The sequence below is a fragment of the Solanum tuberosum genome, unplaced genomic scaffold (genome assembly GCF_000226075.1).
Source record: "Solanum tuberosum cultivar DM 1-3 516 R44 unplaced genomic scaffold, SolTub_3.0 scf00052, whole genome shotgun sequence".
Lineage (NCBI taxonomy): Eukaryota > Viridiplantae > Streptophyta > Magnoliopsida > Solanales > Solanaceae > Solanum > Solanum tuberosum.
Window position 1 is genome coordinate 1,773,028 of NW_006238977.1, and position 21,067 is coordinate 1,794,094.

General features: G+C 31.8%; 1 protein-coding gene and 1 long non-coding RNA gene across 2 annotated transcripts; both read left to right on the forward strand.

Moving 5' to 3' along the window:
* The first annotated feature begins 4,038 nt into the window (after positions 1-4,038).
* Positions 4,039-5,188, forward strand: LOC102604695 (uncharacterized). The gene is made up of 3 exons (XR_367032.2): positions 4,039-4,097; positions 4,998-5,075; positions 5,165-5,188. It is a non-coding gene; the product is annotated as an uncharacterized lncRNA (long non-coding RNA).
* A 12,487-nt stretch (positions 5,189-17,675) lies between these two features.
* On the forward strand, positions 17,676-20,208 carry RPS4 (40S ribosomal protein S4). Its single transcript, NM_001288219.1, is given in 5 exon segments — positions 17,676-17,726; positions 18,664-18,741; positions 18,831-19,011; positions 19,434-19,531; positions 19,654-20,208. Coding segments are annotated over 5 exon segments (795 nt in total). The 5' UTR covers positions 17,676-17,723; the 3' UTR covers positions 20,089-20,208.
* Positions 20,209-21,067: the final 859 nt, after the last annotated feature.

Here is a 21,067-nt window from a genome sequence, read left to right on the forward strand (position 1 = left end):
AAAAAAAATGAATTTTTAATTTATTAAAAAAATTTCTGTTAAGTAAAAGGGCATATATGAGCCATTTCTATAACGGCAGGGGCATATATGAGCCATTTTTTAAACGGAGGGTATATCAGCTCCAAATCATAAAGTTTAGGGGTAAATCAGGACCTTTTCCCTTGTTTTAATGAATATAGTGTTTTGATAAATTGTGTCATTCTTTATCGTTATATAATCACACATTCATAATTTGGATGATAAATCTGTAAGAAAAATAGGCTATGAGATAAAATTACTATGAAAAGGTATAGTAAAAAAAATGAAATATATATAATTATTAAATAATAAATAAAGATAAAACGATATAAAAAAAATGAGAAGAAAATATTAAGATAATGACGTGATCACACTGTTTGTGTCTAAAGTTTCAATCCTGAAATACAGCAAACAAGAAAGGAAAATAGCAAGCAAAAAATAGTATTTGTATTTGAATTTATGCGAAGCTTACAATCTTTATAAAATCTTTAAGAAAAGATATGTAATCCATTGATTCTTCTATTTACGATTGTTCTTGATTTGATGGAATACTTGCGACTCAACACTTGAAGCAAAGTTTTTTTTTGTATATGGTAGAAAATTTATAACCTAACGTAAAAGTCTTTGAATCAGGAGCCACTTTTTCATTGCAAAGTGGACTCCAACAAAATATAGTAATTCATGTGTATTTGAAATACTAGATAATGTGGTCCGTGCATAGCACGAGCCCAATAATATAAATGGTATGTTTTGGGGCTAATAACCGAGTTTTTGAAGCGATTGTTTGCGTGGATAAAGGAATAAGTTTTTTTTATCACAAACATGTACTTTCTTTCACGCTATTTAAGGCATAATAAGACTACCCACTTACAATATTTTTGAAATATTTTATATTGTCAATTATCATGATTTATAGTATTTTAACGATAGACTCACTTCAAGAATCAGTGGAATTTTTTGTATTTTTTTCAAAACATATTTTATATTGTCAATTATCATGATTTATAGTATTTTAACGATAGACTCACTTCAAGAATCAGTGGAATTTTTTGTATTTTTTTCAAAACATATTTTATATTGTCAATTATCATGATTTATAGTATTTTAACGATAGACTCACTTCAAGAATCAGTGGAATTTTTTGTATTTTTTTCAAAACATATTTTATATTGTCAATTATCATGATTTATAGTATTTTTACGCAATTTTTAAATAAATAAAAAATAAAAATAAGACAAATAAATTAAAATGGACCCAATATATGTTATTTTTGTTGTCTCAATTTATGTGACACAAATAAAATTTGGAGAGTCATCCAAATTTTCATATTCTTTTTTTAAAATGTTTGAAGAATGATATATGTTGCTTCCTTGATTGGGACTTTTCCATTTGTGACACATATATATAGATATTTGGTGCCCGTGCCAGCACGGGCCCAATAAATATTATTTTTTTTGTTTTAATTTATGTGATATAAATGGAATTTGAATATCAGTCGATTTTTTATATGTTTTCTTAAAAATATATTTGAAGTTATTAAATTGTTGTGATTTATAGTATTTTTGCGTTAGTTTTGAATAATATAGGTTACTCATGTTTCAATTCACGTGAATAATCATAAATATTTTCAGTTGTTAATTTATTGTGAATTCTAGAAATTTTGACGTTATTTTCAAATAGTACATGTTACTTATTCTATTCCAATTAGTCAACAAATTTCTTATATGATTTTAAAATATTTTTAATTGCTAATTATTGTGATTTATAGCATCTTTTATGTAACTTTTAATAATATATAATTTGTTCAAATTCATATGACAATGATAAGATTTCAAGAGTCAACGCAATAAAAATTTAAATTTTTTAAAAAGTTGTACCTCTAATATATTTTGTAGCTAAAATATACTCTCTCCGTCCACTTGTATTTGTCATGTTGCGCTTTTTGAAAGTCCATTTGACTAATTTTCAAAGTTAAATCAGATTGTATTAATTCGATATTTAAAAAAAATAATTAAATATGCAAAATCTATACAAAAGGTACTATAAATTGTTATTTTTTGCCTATCAATATGATGAAAAAACACATTGTAAAATATTAGCTAAAATTCTTATAGTTTGACTCTAAAAAGAAAATCATAACAACTAAAAGTGCATAGAGAGAGTAATAAATAGGTAATTAAATTTCAAAAAGTTTAAAATAAAAGGTTGAAAAAAAGAATTAGATAAACAACATATATTGAAAATTAAAACATATAAATAATAAATGGGCCCAAATGAGGTTAAACTTTTTGGCTAATAAAGTAGTAGGTAATTAATGGTGTTAAATTGTCCAATAATATAAATTTTATAGGTACAACCATAAAAGAAGAATGTACAACACTATGAAGCACATACCATCCAACACTTGTCATGTGCTAAGTAGTAGATATTCCCACTTATTATATATAGTAATATAAACGTTCAACTTTTAACATACTAGTTTTTATACATATGTTATACATAATTAATTCATATATTTCAGACATCTTAGTTCACAATACGTGTTGTATACAATTTTTACATCACAACACCTATTCAAATTTGACAGACAATTTATATCCAATTTCATACACTAATTTTAGCTATGTCCAAAATTTTATAATTATTTCATTGTGTTCAAGATGTCACATACTACATTGATACACAAGTTATTCGTATTGTTTATGACATTTAAATTCACAAATATTTATCTGATAAGTTTACAATGTTAAATCAAATATTGAATGAATAACGTCATCTATCATACTGAAAAAGAAGAATAACTACTTATTTCAAAACAAACTTGTGGACAATTCCTCGAAATATCAATGACAATCTTAATAGAGGTTGAATGAACAATAGAGAGAACCAAAATTGACGAAATATATAATATTTTACCTCTAAAATAAACTCAAATAACACGATATGTAATTAAGATACCTTTCGCAGAGTAAAAAAAAAAATCAAAACTTAATTCGATCGTATATATTTAACACAAACTGCACATGTTTAGCTGAAACAATAAATACTTCGCTAAACAAGAGACTCATGAAGTACGACAGTCCGATATTAATTTATTAGAAGTATATCTACAAAATACGTTATTGCACATACATAATTTCTTAAAACATGACTAATGAATGCCAATTTGATATCTTATTAGTTGGTAATATATTGTAGAGTAAATTTTAGGTTTAGCAAACATAAAAATTATATTTGTATGTTGTAGTTATAGTTTGTATAATTGCGCACCATATGGCTATTAATATGTATATTTCGATATACATATACGAATATGGCTATTAATATGTATATTTCAGTATGCATATACGAATGACTATTAATATGTATATTTCAGTATACATGTACGAATGACTATTAATATGTATATTTCAGTATACATATATGAATATGGCTATTAATATGTATATTTCAGTATGCATATACGAATGACTATTAATATGTATATTTCAGTATACATATATGAATATGGCTATTAATATGTATATTTTGGTATACATATACGAATCAATTGTATATTTGTATAAAGCGAGAAAGAAAGAAAGACAAAAGAAAATTGGACAGGGGAAGATCTGTATTTGTATAATTATAAGTATATAGGACGAAAATATATGTATTTGTATATACAATTTTCTCTCGCTTTATACAAACACAGACGCATTTTATACATTTGTGTTTGTATAGTGAGAGAGGCGAGGGAGAGAATGTTGAGTGAGATCAGAAGAGTGGCGAGCGAGAAATTCAGGGAGAGAGGCGAATGATAATTGTTTGCTATGGGTTACATTAAATCAAACTATGGTTATACCATTTAATTTGAATTAATAATTTGCTATTTTATACAATTTTATTGTTCTAATCTCTTTTTCTTATGAAAAGTAGTTGGAGGCCCAAATTAGTAACCCATTAAAAGCCCACCCCAACTTATCCATAGCCCATAGGCTTGCAAGGTTATAACAAAAAAATTAGGGTTGAAGTATTTCTCTCGTCTTCTTCAACGAAGCAGCAAAAAAATATAGAGAAATTCTTAGACCAACAAAATGGTTCATTCTTCTAACCTTCATTTCTTCACTGATTAAGTTTTTTTTTGTATGTACTGCGATGCATCTATTTATCAATCTTACACACTTTGCTGAGTTTTGTTGGTACAATTTTTTTCATGGATTATATCATAGAATTTGAAGGGAAATTTTTTTCATGGATTATATCATGTAGAAACATATTTTAATTACTGGGTCGGTGGAAAAATAAAAACTTTGTGAAGGAAACATTGGATTTGTTCAATTTTTTGTTGTGGTCAATCAGTTTCATGTCATTGATGCCAAAATCTACTTGTTTGATAGTGAAATTTTTATTGTAGTTTTGTTGTAGAGATGCGACCTGAAAACTAATAGGGTGCCAGATCGGTTCAAATAAGTTTAGTGTTTTTACTTGTAGTTGTGGATTGAGTACTGGTTATATACTTTTCTTCTAATGGTAATTAATAAATTTTTAGGTCATCAAATTTTTTAGTTTCATTACTGTCTCGGTGTTGTACTCAATTTCGTAACTTATTTGCGGAAGATAGAGTATTTATTCGGGGTTGATCCAATACCCATTACATGATCTATACGGCTTAATTTATAGTTCTCTGGTGATTTTGGCCATTTACTTCAAGTGGTATTTGGATAGGCCTATTCAATGGGTCTGATGCTATAACTTTCCCTTACAATATGAGTCATGACTTCTGTGAACCTTGTTTATGGAGGATGGTTTTCTTTTTTGAGACAACTTTGCCATTCCGCATGTGTATTGATCCTTAGACCATAAAGTAGTTGATTGGTTTTGTGTTATATATCATGTTGCATACTTAGCGTTACGTTTACATTTTTGGAAACAAAATGCATGTTGAGGATATATCGAGGAAATTTTATATAAAAACTTAGGCTTTCATTTATTTATAGGCTAGAGGTTTGAAGAAGCATCTGAAGAGGCTCAATGCCCCAAAGCATTAGATGATTGATAAACTTGGTGGAGCATTTGTAAGTGCATTATCTTTGAGTATTTTCCAAGTAACTCGAGATGATTTGGAGCTGCTTTAGCTTTAAAAATTCTGTCTTTTGCTCTATAGGCTCCCAAGCCATCCTCTGGGCCACACAAGTCAAGGAGTGATTGCCATTGGTCATTATCATGCGAAACAGGTTGAAGTATGCTCTCACGTATCGAGAGGTGATCTCAATTCTGATGCAATGACAAGTTATGGTTGATAGGAAAGTTAGGACAGATAAGACATATCCTGTTGGTTTCATGGGTAAATGTTCTTTATCTACTTCTTCTATTTTCATTATCTTTTCTAATGCACCATCTATTGATGTGTTGCGAAATCGTGGCACATTTGATGCTTAATAACTATGAACTAATACTGGAATTAAGTGATATTTTGGGATTATTTGATGGGTTTGTTAAATGTGTAGGCAGAATCCGGGTTGTACAGAAAAAGAAGCAGAACTGATGTTGGCCCAAGTGAAGTTCACGGCCAACTTCATGAACCGTTAACTTCGTTACGGTCCGTGGTTGAGCTCGTGAAAGTGGGGCGGAACTGGGCCTTGAGAAGATGAAGAGTAAGAATAACGAAGTGAAGATCACGGAGGGTTATACGAGTCGTTCTTCTTACCATGAACCGTGGTACCTACCATGAAGCTGAACCAGTATAAAAGCAAGAAAGAGTTGAAAGAATGTTGAAACCCATGTAAAGACCACATGTGACTTCACGGGCCGTGGTCCTCACTACGGACCGTGGTGTCTCTCGTGGTACATTTTCCAGTGACTAAGTTTGAAGACCCACTCTGGGGAAGTTCCAAGGCAAGACCACGGAGGGCTTCACGGTCCGTGAAACCCTTGACGGGTCGTGGTAGTGGCCGTGACAAGGCCCGACAACTCAGTCCTAAATTGATTAGGACTCATTTTAAACATTCTATTTTGAATTACTTTAGGTCGTTTTGTGAATTATTATTCATTATCTGACGTTTCACGACGAGGAACAGAGAAAAACTTTAGTTTTAGATTTTGGATTCAGATTATTGTCATCGGTGGGACGTTGTTCATTTCGATCTTGAGATTATCAAGTTATTGTTGATTTACCAATTATTTTTGTAAGTAATTCTTAACATGTTTTCATTATCTATTATTGATTCTTTGCATAAGAACATGAGTGGCTAAACATCACGACTGGGTGTGTGGGATCAATAATGATATTCTAGTTGCGATTTCGTAAAATGAGTAAAAGGCAATCTTTGTTTACAACTTGTAGTTTACAGCTTTCATTATCATTTTAGTCTATTGAGTGCACGCTTTAGACAGGCCTGTATCTGGTGTTTGTTCGAGAGAAAAGCATCACTTGGGAAAAATATAAACTAAGTTTACGAATCGGAGTTAAAGTTGGATTTCGAGAGAAGGGATCTTTAACACCATATCAAATTAAGTGAAGTCCATTATCGATAACACTTAAGTTCGAGAGAATTAGAGTGAATATTATCTAATTAAATAACACTTAAGTTCGAGAGAATTAGAGTTAATATTATCTAATTAGGCTGAGAAGCGTTAGATTTATTTAATTCGCAAAGAGTCTGTAAACATTGATTTACTTGACACTCAATTTTACGGGAGAGCGTTATAATCGATGTCATAGTGAACACAAAACCTGGTTTCTTTAAATTAATTGAATCAACCTACAATGAGATCTTTTGTGAACCGTGTAACTAAGTTTTGACTGGAATTGCTTGCTGATAGAATACTTTTCAATTAAACCAAATTTTACTTTCCTTGTTAATTGTTTAGGAAATAGTAACGACAATTGAGTAAATGCGATAGTGAAACTTTATCTGTAAAGAAATTCTCTGTGGGATAAAGCTCAACTCTGGTTGAGTTCGGTAAATTGACAACGATCGTTTACACTCTTTATTTGGAGTGTAAGTTTGGACGTATCATCTATTCATGTTATATTGACAGTATTTGATGTTTACGTGGTTTAAACATCTGCATTATCTTATAAGTATATTTGAAAAGAGTATTAAAGTACTGGTTGAAAAGTTAATTTGATCTATAAAACATCACATTAAAGTTTAATTCTTAATTCTTTGAAGAATTTAATGAATTTGATTTCTTAAAGTTGTGTAGAAAGAGAATTGTGTTGAACATTTCAAAACATTCTAAAGTAGGTAGAGCCATATAAATTGAAACTTCTGGAGTACTATGGATACATGATCTATTTGTCAATAGAAGTTTTGGTTCAATTTTCATTCCTTTTTTTCCGGCTGTCTGGCTTGTTTTATTCATTAACAATGAATAATTCTATCTTTCTATATACAAATGTTGTTTCCATCCCGAAGACTAATGAGAACTTCCGTCTACTTTATGACACCAAGGGCCGATTCCGTCTTCACTCTGTCAGGTATGAGGAGTCCAAGGTAGCTTAATATTTTAATTTTTTCTTTTGTGAGGAATTTCTCTGTTAGATTCGTTTCCTCACCTTGCAAAGTTTATTGGTGGTATATTGCTTTTATTTAAATGTTGTTTTTCCCATTGTCAGTTTAAGCTCTGCAAGGTCCGCTCTGTGCAGATTGGTCAGAAGGGGATCCCATACATGAACACTTACGACGAAAGAACAATCCGCTGCCCTGATCCTCTCATCAAAGCCAATGATACCATAAAGCTGGACTTGGAATCTAATAAGATTGTTGATTTCATCAAATTTGACGTTGGGAATGTTGTGATGGTGACTGGAGGTAGACACAGGGGACGTGTTGGTGTTATTAAGGACAGTGAGAAGCATAAGTGTAGCTTTGAGACCCTCCACATCCAGGATTCTCAGGGTCATGAATTTGCTACACGTTTGGGAAATGTGTTCACTCTTGGTAAGGGTACTAAGCCGTGGGTTTCACTACCCAAAGGTAAAGGAATTAAGTTGACCATCATCGAGGAGGCACGGAAGAGGATGGCTGCTCAATCTGCCACCCCTGCTTAAACTGTCTCGGTCGCTAAATCCACTGTTCCAAGTCAATTTCACGCTTTTGCAACGTGGATAAAGTTAAGTTTTGTAGTTTGGACCCTAAATGTTTTGTTTTGTTTAGTAATACATAATTTAATTTGCAAGCAGCCTTTCAGATATTTGTATTCTTGGTTTTAGCATTCCCATCTTTTTTATGAGAAGATTATTAGACTTCCTTTATGGATCAAACCTTATTTCTTTTTGTTCCAAATTTGAAAAAGAGTTCTCCTTTCCCATTTTCTTTTAAGCCATTGAGTAATAGTTAAGATTTGCTGCATTGAGTATATTATTTCAAGATTCTGGCCAACTTGGCTTCTGCACTTTATTTCCTTTTAGTGTTGAACAGATGTTAAAAGTTTAGGATATTACTGGTACCAATTTTTTATCTTGTTTTAGAACAGTCTGCACAAAGCTATTATGGTAGTAGCTATGGTTCCATACTTCCATACCAATTAACTATATTGTCTTGGTTGGTTTAGCAATTCGACTAGTTCACCATGTAGTTGCTATCGTTCAATATTTATATACTCAAAATGTTAAATGCAACAAACAACCTTTCCCTTTTCATTGTTACCTAACGATGGATTTAAACAACACGATACAATAGAATTTAAGTAACAACTAAAACAAAACATGGTATTTAGACCAACAATACTATACAACGGGTAACAACCATCCAAACAAGGTGTTAGTCTCCAGCTAAGGGAGTATATCATAGATTGTCCGACCGAAATTCAGTAGGGACGTGAATTGTCGAGATGTAAGAACAGGTAAGAAGCAAAATGTAGTAATTCATATGTATTTAAATTATATGAAGATTCAACTTTTAACATACTAGTTTTTTATACATATGGTATACATAACTCATTCATATTTTTCAGACATCTTAGTTCACATACAACTCTTATATCACTAACACCTATTCAAGTTTGATACACAATTAATATCTAATTTCATACACTAATTTAAGCAATGTTCAAAGTTTTATATTTATTTCAATGTGTTCAAGATGTCACATACTACGTTGATACACAAGTTGTTCATAATGTATATAACAATTAAATAAAGGTACAAATATTTATTTGATAAGTCACATTTTTTACAATGGTAAATCAAAGATCGAGTGAGTGGCGTCATGTGTCATACTGAAAGAGAGAATAACTACTTCTTTCAAAATAAATTTGTGGACAATTCCTTGAAATATCAATGCTTCTTAATAGAGGTTGACTGAACAATAGGGAGAACCAAGTTAATGAAAAATACTATATTTTATTTTTAAAAAACTTGAATAACACTATATGTAATTAAGAAAAAAATTTATAGTAAAAAAAATAAATCAAACATTGATTTTCCTGAATGTATGTTGATCGAATATAATGAAGTACAAAAGTGTCGGTTGCGTATGTTTAACACAAACTCTACATGTTTAGCAGAAACAACAACTGGTTCATCAAGCGAGAGAATCATGAAATGCAATAATTTGAGATAAATTTATTAGAAGTATATCAATAAAATGTGTTATTATTGTATATACATGTCAATTTCTTAAAACATTGGTAATGAATATTAATTTGATGTCTTTGTTGATACTTGGTTTGTTGTGCCAATTTTTTGTGAGGAACTTTCAAAAATAGCAAAGGCTTCAAACATTATGAGGCAAAATAGCTATAGTTTACTTGATTACGATTCATAACTACATGTTAGAAGTGGAGAAATGCGAGGGAGACTATGAGAGAGAGGAGAGAGGCGAGCAAGAGAGAGACCCGAGAATGGAGAGAGACAAATTATATTTGTATAATTGTTGGACAATTGTAAATAAGTAACTAATATATATATGTATATCAACAATTGTATTTGTATATTTGATATATAATTAGTATGTATATGTATCAATCAATACAATTGTATTAACGAATAGAATGTGTATCAATGTCAATTGTATCAACGAATACAATTGTATCAAGTTCAAGTAGTCGATTGTTATCATTCGTATCAATGTTGTACCAATAATATTAACGAATACAATTCGTATCAATGAATAAATTGTAACTATGTCGTATCAAGTTCAACCTTTGTATTTATATAATTGATTGTTATCATTATTGTTTCACTGAATATATGTGTATTTGTATTTTGTATCACTAAAAAAAGACATGTATAGTTGACACTTGTCATTTATATTTGTATAATTGCTTGTTATCATTTGTATTGGACAGAGATGAGATAGAGAGAGACGAGAGAGACGAGAGAGAAAAAGAGAGGAGAGATAATAGCAATAAAATCCTAACTATAGTTACAAGTGATAATTCTTTCAAACTATAGGGGTCATTTGGTGTGAATGATAGATACAAATAGTCCTGGGATAAACATTTAGTGGCACTTAATTTAGTGTTTGGTTGGGAAGTTTGGGATAGCTTATCCTGGGGTTAATAAATAGTACCAGCATAAGTTATCCCTCCAAAAGGGTGGTATAATAATCCCATCACAATTTGTGATGGGATAAATTTATTAAATGACAAAACTACCCTTCAAACCCTTTAAAAGATAAGCTTTCACAAGCGCCGCTTATGGTCTTCTAGGTTTCTTCTCTTCTTCATTGCAGTAAGAATCACTCTTTCATTTGGGTACACTCAACTTTTCATTTTTGATTGAAGTTATAGATGGGTGATTGAAGAACTTCTTTACCAATAACCTTCAACTTTCAAATTTCTAACAAGGTTAATTTTTTTCCAGAATTTGTTTCTCTTTTCTTTCTTTGTCATCATTTATAATTCTCTGATCTATTGCATAATAATTTAGATACACTCATCTTTTCTACTTAACGGAAGCAATCAATTTTTTCTGTAATGTTATGCTTTAGGGTTTTTGTAAATTTTGAAAAAAGTTTGTTCTTTTTATATATGTTGAGATATTTTTTTTGTGTATTAACTCTTTTCATTTTTAATGAAAAAAATAGGGTTTCTTATGGATAATCAACTACAGTCCGATATTGAATGTTTTATCATTCTTGAGGAGATATATTGTGCCAACAATTTCTTGTTATGTTTATTTTTCTTTTCATGGTTATTCATGCATGGTATTTCTATAAAAAGAAATAGGCATGTGATTAGGTACCTTATGAGTAGTCGAGTTCTTAAAATTATATCTCATTTAAATTGTATTGTACAAGATAGTGACACAACATGTATTGGTAAGTTAAGGATGGATATAAATTCTTTTCACACTTTAGTTCTCTTAACTAAGGAAGTTGGAGGTCTGACTGATAGCAAATATATGACAAGTAGTGAAAAGTTAGCAATGCTTTTAAATATTTTGGTTCACCATGAGAAGAATAAATCCATTAAGGTTGATTATATTAGATTGGACTGGAGCGTAAGTCAAGCTTTCAATGAATGCTTGAAAGCTATTCTAAAACTAGCTCCATTGTTACTTGTTAACCCCAAACTGGTGCCTGAAGATGAGCTTGACGATCGATGGAGATGGTTTAAGGTATATGCACTTTCAATTGGGTATCTATTAATTTATAAGTAAAATAAATATAATTTTACGAAATATTTGTTGTTGTTTGAGATAGTGTTATCATTTTTTTTTATAGAGATGTCTAAGTGCATTGGATGGTACTTACATTCAACTTAGAGTTCTATCTAAGGACAAACCAAGATACAAGACAATAAAGGGAGAAATAGCAACTAATATACTAGGAGTTTGTGATAAAAATCTTAATTTTACTTATGTATTACCTGGTTGGAAAGGATCAGCGGTTGATGATCGTGTATTACAAAATGTTATATCTCGGACGAATGGTTTGAAAATTCACGAGGGTAATGCTATACATATGCTCACATTAAAATTATATCACAAAAATAATGCTATATAAAAGCAACTAATTTCTTATTTATATTATAGGTAATTATTATTTGTGCGACGGAGGATATACAAATGGAAATGGTTTTCTTTCACCTTACCGAGGATGTAGATATTGGTTAAGGGATTGGCAATGTGAAAATCCACCACCCCAATGTCGAGAAGAGCTTTTCAATATGAAGCTTACTAGAGCTCGTAATGTTATTGAAAGGACATTTGGTCTGTTGAAAGGACGTTGGGAAATTCTTATAAGCCCTTCTTGGTACTCGGTTAAGATACATAACAAGATTATTAGTGCTTGTTGTTTGATACACAACTTTATTCGTAAAGAGATGGAAGTGGATCCCTTAGAAATTGATGTGGAAGAACAAACAGAATATCAACAAGATAACATTGATGTTGTTGAATCATCTGAGGAGTGGACCACATGGAGGGATGAGTTGGCTCAATCAATGTGGAATGCTAACTTAGAGGGTGTTTGGATTGGCTTAAAAGTTGGTCAAACCTACTTTTAAGTCAGTTTTTGACTTCTGAAAGTGTTTGGCAAATATAAAAAATAACTTAAAATAAGTCAAAAATGACTTAAAATAAGTTGAGAAGTGTTTGGCAAGGTCAAGAATGACTTAAAATAAGTCAAAAACCAAAAGTAGGTCTCCCCTTACTTTTTATTTTTTGACTTAAAATTCATTTCAGTTTGACTTTTTATTTTTGACTTAAAAAGCTACTTTTTTTTAAGCCAATCCAAACGGGCCCTTAAACAATTGATATTTCCATTATTTTCTGCTTGTTTTATGTTTTATGTTGCATTTGAATTATTATTCCCTTTAGTTTTTGATATTCTTGTAAGATGCATCAACTTTTAGCTTTTTATGATATAAGAAACAATTACTTACATTAATTTGTAATGTGTTTAATTTATTTATTTTTTGTGATGTGTTGGTATGTTTTTAATTTATTGTTTTTGTACATTGAAGTGTATGATTTTTTTTATGATGCTAAGTAATAATACTAACAATGATTGTCTAACAAGATTATTCAGACAAATGGAAATCCAGAAATCTTCAATGCAACCACCAAAAAGATCAAGACGAAGACGATCAACACCGTCAACTCGAAGGACATGGATTCCTACAGAAGAAAGTACTCTTATAAATGGTTTGAAAGAGTTATGTGTTAATGGTTGGAGAGCTGATAATGAAACTTTTAGGCTAGGATATCTGATGGAGTTGGAGCACTATTTGTGTGAACGTCATCCTGACATTGGCTTGAAAGGTAAACCACATGTCAATTCTAAATTAAAATCTTGGAAGAGAAGTTATGCAAGCTTAAGTTTACTAAAGGGTAGGAGTGGTTTGGAATTTCAATATAGTGATGGAACTATAATTATTGATGATCCAAAAGAATGGGATAAATTTTTAAAGGTATTTAATATTTGCTATTAGAATATTATTACTTCATATAAATATTTCTTAAGTCTTCATAATTTATAATTAATACATATAAAATTGTCGTCTTTCTTTTATTGTTTGTCTAGGATGATCCTGGTGCAAGCACCATGAATAATAAAAAATGGCCACTGTTTGCGGATTGGGAGGAAATTTTTGGAAAAGATAGGGCAACTGGAAAACATGTAGAAGGGCCATTGGATGCTGTTGAGGATATCTTAAAGAGTCAAACATCAGGACTTTCTACTGATATGAGTTTAGGATTTCTTATCAATGTTGATGACAATGAATATGAAGATGAAGCTACTTATGGACCTAATGCACCTACTAAAGAAGCTGAAAATACTGATACAGGATATAATTTTACTCAAACAACTGAAAATGAATATGCTCGAGGATCTCCTCATGAGCATACTGGACCATTTGAAAAGCAAGGCGAATATGCTAAAAAATCTTCTTCTAGTGTCAATGAAAAAGAAAAAGGCAAGAAAAGAAAGAGGGTTGTGGAAAATGTTAATGAAACATTTCTCAAGAGTATGGTGAAAGTTATGAAAAACTTTACTGAAAGCCAAGAAAAAAGAATTGGTTCCTTGATCAACAAGATTGGAAATCGTGACCACTCTGATATGCGTGGTCAAATTTATTCCATTATTGAATCTCTTAAATTTGATTTGTACACTATTCGACAACGTATCAGAGCTAAAAAGGTTATCTGTAGAGATGTCAAAAATATGGAAATCTTTTTACGTATGGGTGAGCTTGAGCGCCAGACAATGATGTTCATGGTCGTCAATGATAAACATTGAACTTTAAAGTATGATAAGCTTGTGTATATAAGTGGTGGCACTAGTGTGATAGTTTTTGCTCAACTAACAGTTTCAAATTTTGATTGGAGTGTCATTTTTTAATCCTCTAGTTATGTTCATACTCTTTTGTGTATGACTAATGTAGGTCATGAGGATGCTAGAATCTTTTGTATATGTAAAATATATTAAATAGATTAAATCTCATGTAAAAGTTAAGTTTATTGTAAGTTTATTACTAGTTATCAATTTTTGTGCATTTGTTTATGTTGCTTCCCTACAATTTTGGTCTCATTTTTTCTACTATGGTAGATCTTGTTTTTTCTGTTGCTTTGATGCAGAGCTTTTTGTTTCTAGTTTTGACAGGTGTTTTGGTGAATATTTACTGAAATTTTACTCCCGTTTTAGCTGTTGTTTTAGTTGTAGTCTTCGTTGGTTTGTTGCATGCTGCAATTTTGGTTAAGTTTCTCGGTTAGTATGAATACGAGTTTCTGTTAGTCTAGGCCTATTGGTCATTTGCCAGATGAGCTAGTTTTTTCTGCTGCTTTGATGCAGGGCTTTTGTTTCAGTTTTAACAGGTGTTTTGGTGAATATTTACTGAAATTTTACTTCTGTTTTAGCTGTTGTTTTAGTTGTAGTCTTGGTTGGTTTGTTGTATGCTGCAATTTTGGTTAAGTTTCTCGGTTAGTATGAATACGAGATTCTGTTAGTCTAGGTCTATTGGTCATTTGCTAGATGAGCTAGTTTTTTCTGTTGCTTTGATGCAGGGCTTTTGTTCCAGTTTTGACAAATATTTTGGTGAATATTTTCTGAAATTTTACTTTCGCTTTAGCTGTTGTTTTAGTTGTAGTTTTGATTAATTTGCTGTAGGGATTGCTGCAATTTTGGTCAAGTTTCTCGGTTAGTATGAAGATACAAGTTTCTATTAGTCTAGGCCTATTGTTTCTTTGCCAGATGAGCTAATTTTTTTTATGTTACTTTGATTCAGGACTTTTGTTTCAGTTTTAACAAATATTTTGGTGAATAATTTCTGAAATTTTACTCTCGCTTTAGCTGTTGTTTTAGTTGTAGTTTTGGTTGATTTGTTGTAGGGATTGCTGCAATTTTGGTCAAGTTTCTCGGTTACTATGAAGATACAAGTTTCTGTTAGTCTAGGCCTATTGTTCCTTTGCAAGATGAGTTAGTTTTTTATGTTGCTTTGATGCAGGGCTTTGGTTTCAGTTTTGATAAATGAGCTAGTTTTTTCCGTTGCTTTGATGCAAGGCTTACTGTAATTGGTGAAAAAAGTACTCCTTGAGGTTCTGAAGAGGAAATTTCAATGTTGTACGAGTCTGTGAAGAGATTGTGATGCACATACCCATTCGAGGTAGATATGTAACTTATATCCTTAGCCTAGCTTTTTGAACTTATCATGTTTTCCCTCATAACTGAATTTATACAAGCTTTGTTATGGAATCATTTTTGATAGGAAGCACTTTATTTTCAAAAGTAAAACTTTTCGAGCACAAATCTAATTTAGTCAGGCTACCTGTAGTAGTTCTCTTACTTCACGAGATGAACATTTTAAAAAGTATTTCTACTGATTAAACATAGTTGTTTAGAGAACTTGCACAATTAGAGGGTTCTCAAATAGAAGTATATTCTGCTGGTGCCTCTATTTAATGCTCGAAAATGTCACGACTTCATGTTTTCAAACATTGCTATAGTCCAGTGGCTCAACGCTTGTATACAAAATTGACATTATTGATGCACTTTGGCTAAATAGGTGTTGTCATAATTGTTGTTGTGGATATCTTAATGATGTTGCTCATAACTTAGCTAAGGTAGTCATTTCCTTGTTGTGCAAATCTTCTTGGTTAGAAGATTTACTTATTTTCTTTATTGATTTAATCGTTAACCCGTTAAGAGTTATCATTTATTTATGTTATTCTATTTTAGGTCCGATTCGATGAGCTTTTGGATCATTATAAGGCAGATTTTGCTTATCTGATTTTGTGCTCTTTGTTTCAATTATTTTTATTATATATGTCTATAATTGTCTGCGACTTAGGCATAGTTCTAGTGTTTGCTTTCTTCCAATGCTTCATGGTTTAAGAATTTTGGTTGGATATGGAAACTCTATTTTTGTGTCTCTTTTGTTTTCCAAAGCTGAAAGTGAGTATGGCATTTAAGAATGTAACTTTCATATAATCTCATTTGATTATGAGTTAACACAAATTCCTATTATAATTACTTCTACTGTCTGGAAACCAAACTAATGAAATTGTCACTTAATATGATCCATTGCCTTCCATAATGTGTGCAGAAAATATTATTTTAACACATTTATGTATGTAGAAACTTATCAAGATTCCATTTTTTTGATTTGTGTCATTTTTTATTTGTGCCAAAATTGGTTGTCTTAGCATATTTTTGTACGTGCATTTGACAGTGATGCTCCTAGTGCTGGCATGATGAAGAAGAGGAAAGTTTTTGAGATGGCTCTAAGATTCTTTCTGCTTCCTAACAAATTCTTATGTGTATTCCTTTGATATTACTAGTGTAATTTTTGTTCATTTTTTGGGATGTATTTCTACTTCTATGAGAAAAATAGGTTGGGTTTAGTTTTAAAATGGGTAACTGGTGGATTTTCTATGTTGGATGGATTGAGTAGTTAAATTTGGTTTTAACTAAAATTCTACCAAAAAAATATACAAAAAGTTAAATAAGAGGGTATTTTTGTAATCAAACAACTTTTTTTTTTTTTTTGAACTTGGTAACTTTATCAAACAACTTATTTTTAGGAAGTATGTAATGGTTATTAATTTTAGTACAAGAAACCAAACAATCAATAAAAAATAGTGCCAGGATAATTAATCACAGTATAACTAATCCCAGTATAACTTATCACAGCATAACTTGTATTCAAACCAAACGATCCCTAATAATATATGGGCAAATTACAGAAATCACATACTTTTAAGGCAAAATTATAATCTATCCCTTAAAAGTTTATAATTACAGAAATCTCTCAAACTGATACAATAATATAAGCGTTGATACATTAATCTGATGCGCGAGATACTTTAATCGTTAAGTAAGATACATTACATTTTATACATAATACACTAATATGATGTACATTTTATACATGATATACTAATCTAATACGCGAGATGCAATAATATAAGCGCTGATACATTAATCTGATGCGCGAGATACACTAATCTGATGCGCGAAAATGAGGGATTTTGGAAATTTGTAAAACTTATAGGGGGATAATGGTAATAAGTAAACTAAAAGGTGGAATTTATGTAATTTTTCCTTAATAATATTATAATTACATATCACATGTTGCCTAATTACATAATTTCACTTTTTCTTATGAGAAGTAATTGGAGGCCCAAATTAGTAACACACTAAAAGGCCAGCCCAACTTATCCAGAGCCCAGAGGGCTTGCAAGGTTATAACAAAAAACTAGGGTTTTAGTATTTCTCTCGTCTTCTTCATCGAAGCTGCAAAAAATACAGAGAAATTCTTAGACCAACAAAATGGTTCGTTCTTCTATCCTCCATTTCTTCACTCATTAAGTTTGTATGTACTATGATGCATTTATTTATCAATCTTTTACGCTTTGCTTAGTTTTGTTGCTACAACTTTTTTCATGGATTGATATCATTGAATCAGAATGGAAAATGTTTTACTAGACCTAGAACTTATGTAGAAACATATTTTAATTACTGGGTCGGTGGAAAAATAAAAACTTTATGAAGGAAACATTGGGTTTGTTCCATTTCTGTAGTCATTCATGTTATCTTTTGTCTTTTGAGATTTAAGGATTAGTTGATGTAGAGATTCTGGAGTTAAAATTTACTTGTTTTGATATTATGCGAGTGGAACATTAGATTATGTATTGTAGTTTTGCTATAGATACGTGACCTGAAAGCTAATAGTATCCCAGATCGGTTCAAATAAGTTGAGTGTTTCGACTTGTAGTTGTGGATTGAGTACTGGTTGTATGTATACATTTCTTTTTATGTTCATAAATTAATTTTTGTGTCATCAATTTTTTTCTTGTTCGATTACTTTATCAGTCTATTATGTTGTCTTGGTGTGTTACTCAGTTTTGTGACATATTTATGGAAGATGGAGTGTTTATTCGGGGTTGATTTATGCCCTTTACATGATCTATATGGCTTAATTTATAGTTCTATGATGAGTGTTGGCCCTTTACATGATCTGATGGCTTAATTTCCGGAAGATGAGTATGAGTCATGACTTCTGTGAACCTTGTTTATGGAAGAGTGTTTTCTTTCTTAAGACAATTTTGCCATCCCTTGTGTCTATTGATCCTTAGATCATAAAGTGGTTGATTGGTTTTCTGTTATGCATCATATTACATACTTGGCGTTGCTTTTCATTTTTGGGAACAAAATGCATGTTGAAGATATATCGAGGAAAATTTAAACTTGTGCTTTCATTTATTTGCAGGCTAGAGGTTTGAAGAAGCATCTGAAGAGGCTCAATGCCCCTAAGCATTGGATGCTTGATAAACTTGGTGGAGCATTTGTGAGTGAATTATCTTTGAGTATTTTCCAAATAACTCGAGATGATTTGGAGCTGCTTTAGCTAAAAAAATTCTGTCTTTTGCTCTATAGGCCCCCAAGCCATCCTCTGGGCCACACAAATCAAGGGAGTGCTTGCCATTGGTCATTATCATGCGAAACAGGTTGAAGTATGCTCTCACATACAGAGAGGTGATCTCAATTCTGATGCAACGACAAGTTATGGTTGATGGGAAAGTTAGGACAGATAAGACATATCCGGCTGGTTTCATGGGTAAATGCTCTTTTTCTACTTTTTCCTTCTAATGCACTGTCAATTCATGTTGTATTAATGGTATTTGATATTTACAGAGTCTAAACAATTGTCTATTATTATAAGTAATACTTGAAAAGAATACTGAAGTACTGGTTGAAAAGTTAGTTTGATACATAAAACATCACATTAAAGTTTAATTCTTTGAACAGTTTAATGAAATTTGATTTCTTAACATTGTGTAGAAAGAGAATTGTGTTAAATATTTTGGGGAACATTCTAAAGTAGGGAGAGTCACATTAATTGGAACTTCTGGAGTACTATGGATAGGTGGTCTGTTTGTCAATAGAAGTTTTTATTAAATTTTCACATGACATTTTCTTTCTTTCGGCTGTCTTGCTTGTTTCACCCTTGAAAATGACTAATGCGAGTTCTATATACAGATGTCGTTTCAATTCCGAAGACTAATGAGAACTTCCGTCTCCTTTATGACACTAAGGGCCGATTCCGTCTTCACTCGCTCAGGGACGAGGAGTCCAAGGTAGATTAATATTTTAACTTTTGCATTTGTGACGAATGTCTTTGTTAGAGTCATTTTCTGACCTTGTATAGTTTACTGGTGGTATACTGCTCTTATTTGAATGATGTTCTTCCGATTTGCAGTTTAAGCTTTGCAAGGTCCGCTCTGTGCAGTTTGGTCAGAAGGGGATCCCATACCTGAACACTTACGATGGAAGAACAATCCGCTATCCTGATCCTCTCATCAAGGCCAACGATACCATAAAGCTGGACTTGGAATCCAATAAGATTGTTGATTTCATCAAGTTTGACGTTGGGAATGTTGTGATGGTGACTGGAGGTAGAAACAGGGGACGAGTTGGTGTTATTAAGAACAGGGAGAAGCATAAGGGTAGCTTTGAGACCCTCCACATTCAGGATTCACAGGGTCATGAATTTGCTACACGTTTGGGAAATGTGTTTACTCTTGGTAAGGGTACTAAGCCGTGGGTTTCACTACCCAAAGGTAAAGGAATTAAGTTGACCATCATCGAGGACGCAAGGAAGAGGCTGGCTGCTCAATCTGCCACCCCTGCTTAAACTGTCCAGGTTGCTTCATCCACTGTTCAAGTCAATTTCACGCTTTACAGCATGATAAAGTTAAGTTTTGTAGTTTGAACTCTATGTTTTGCTTTGTTTAGTAATACATATTTTATTCTGCAGCCTTTTGAATATTTGTATTCATGGTTTTAGCATGCCTAGCTTTTTAATGAGAAGATGAACAGACTCCTTTATGGATCAATCCTTGTTGATTTTGTTCCAGATTTGAAAAAGTGTTTCTCCTTTACCATTTTCTTTTAAGCCATAGAGTAGTAGTTAAGATGCTATGTTACTGCTGAGGGTTGTATTTGCTGCATTGAGTATATCATGTCAGGATTCTGGTCAACTCGGCTTCTACGCTTTATTTCCTTCTAGTGCTGACCAGGTCTTGAGAGTTTAGGATTGTACCGGTACCAATTTGCTATCTTGTCTTAGAACAGTCTGCTCAAAACTATTATGGTGGCATCTATAGTCCATACTATTTCGACTAATTCACCAGGTAGTTGCTATCTTCCACCAAAGAACTCACTTGATGTTCTTGTTTGTTAGTTTGAACCTTTGATCACTCAAGTCTTCTTCCACACCACTAGGCTAGATCCATTGGATCATTCGACTCTTTGAACCTTTGATCATTCTCACAGGTAGTTGCTATCTTCCACCAAAGAACTCACTTGATGTTCTTGTTTGTTAGTTTGAACCTTTGATCACTCAAGTCTTCTTTCCACACCACTAGGCTAGATCCATTGGATCATTCGACTCTTTGAACCTTTGATCATTCTCACAGGTAGTTGCTATCTTCCACCAGCACTCACCCAACTCATTTTATTACAGTTGGGTGACACCTCGTCCCTCTAGTGAACTGTTTTGGGTGTTTGGTACCCATATTGAAATTCTGATTAATCCAAATAGTACATGTGTTGATCCTGCATCATACACAAATGCTACTGAAAAATCGATCAAAGTAGCGATAGCAGTGGTC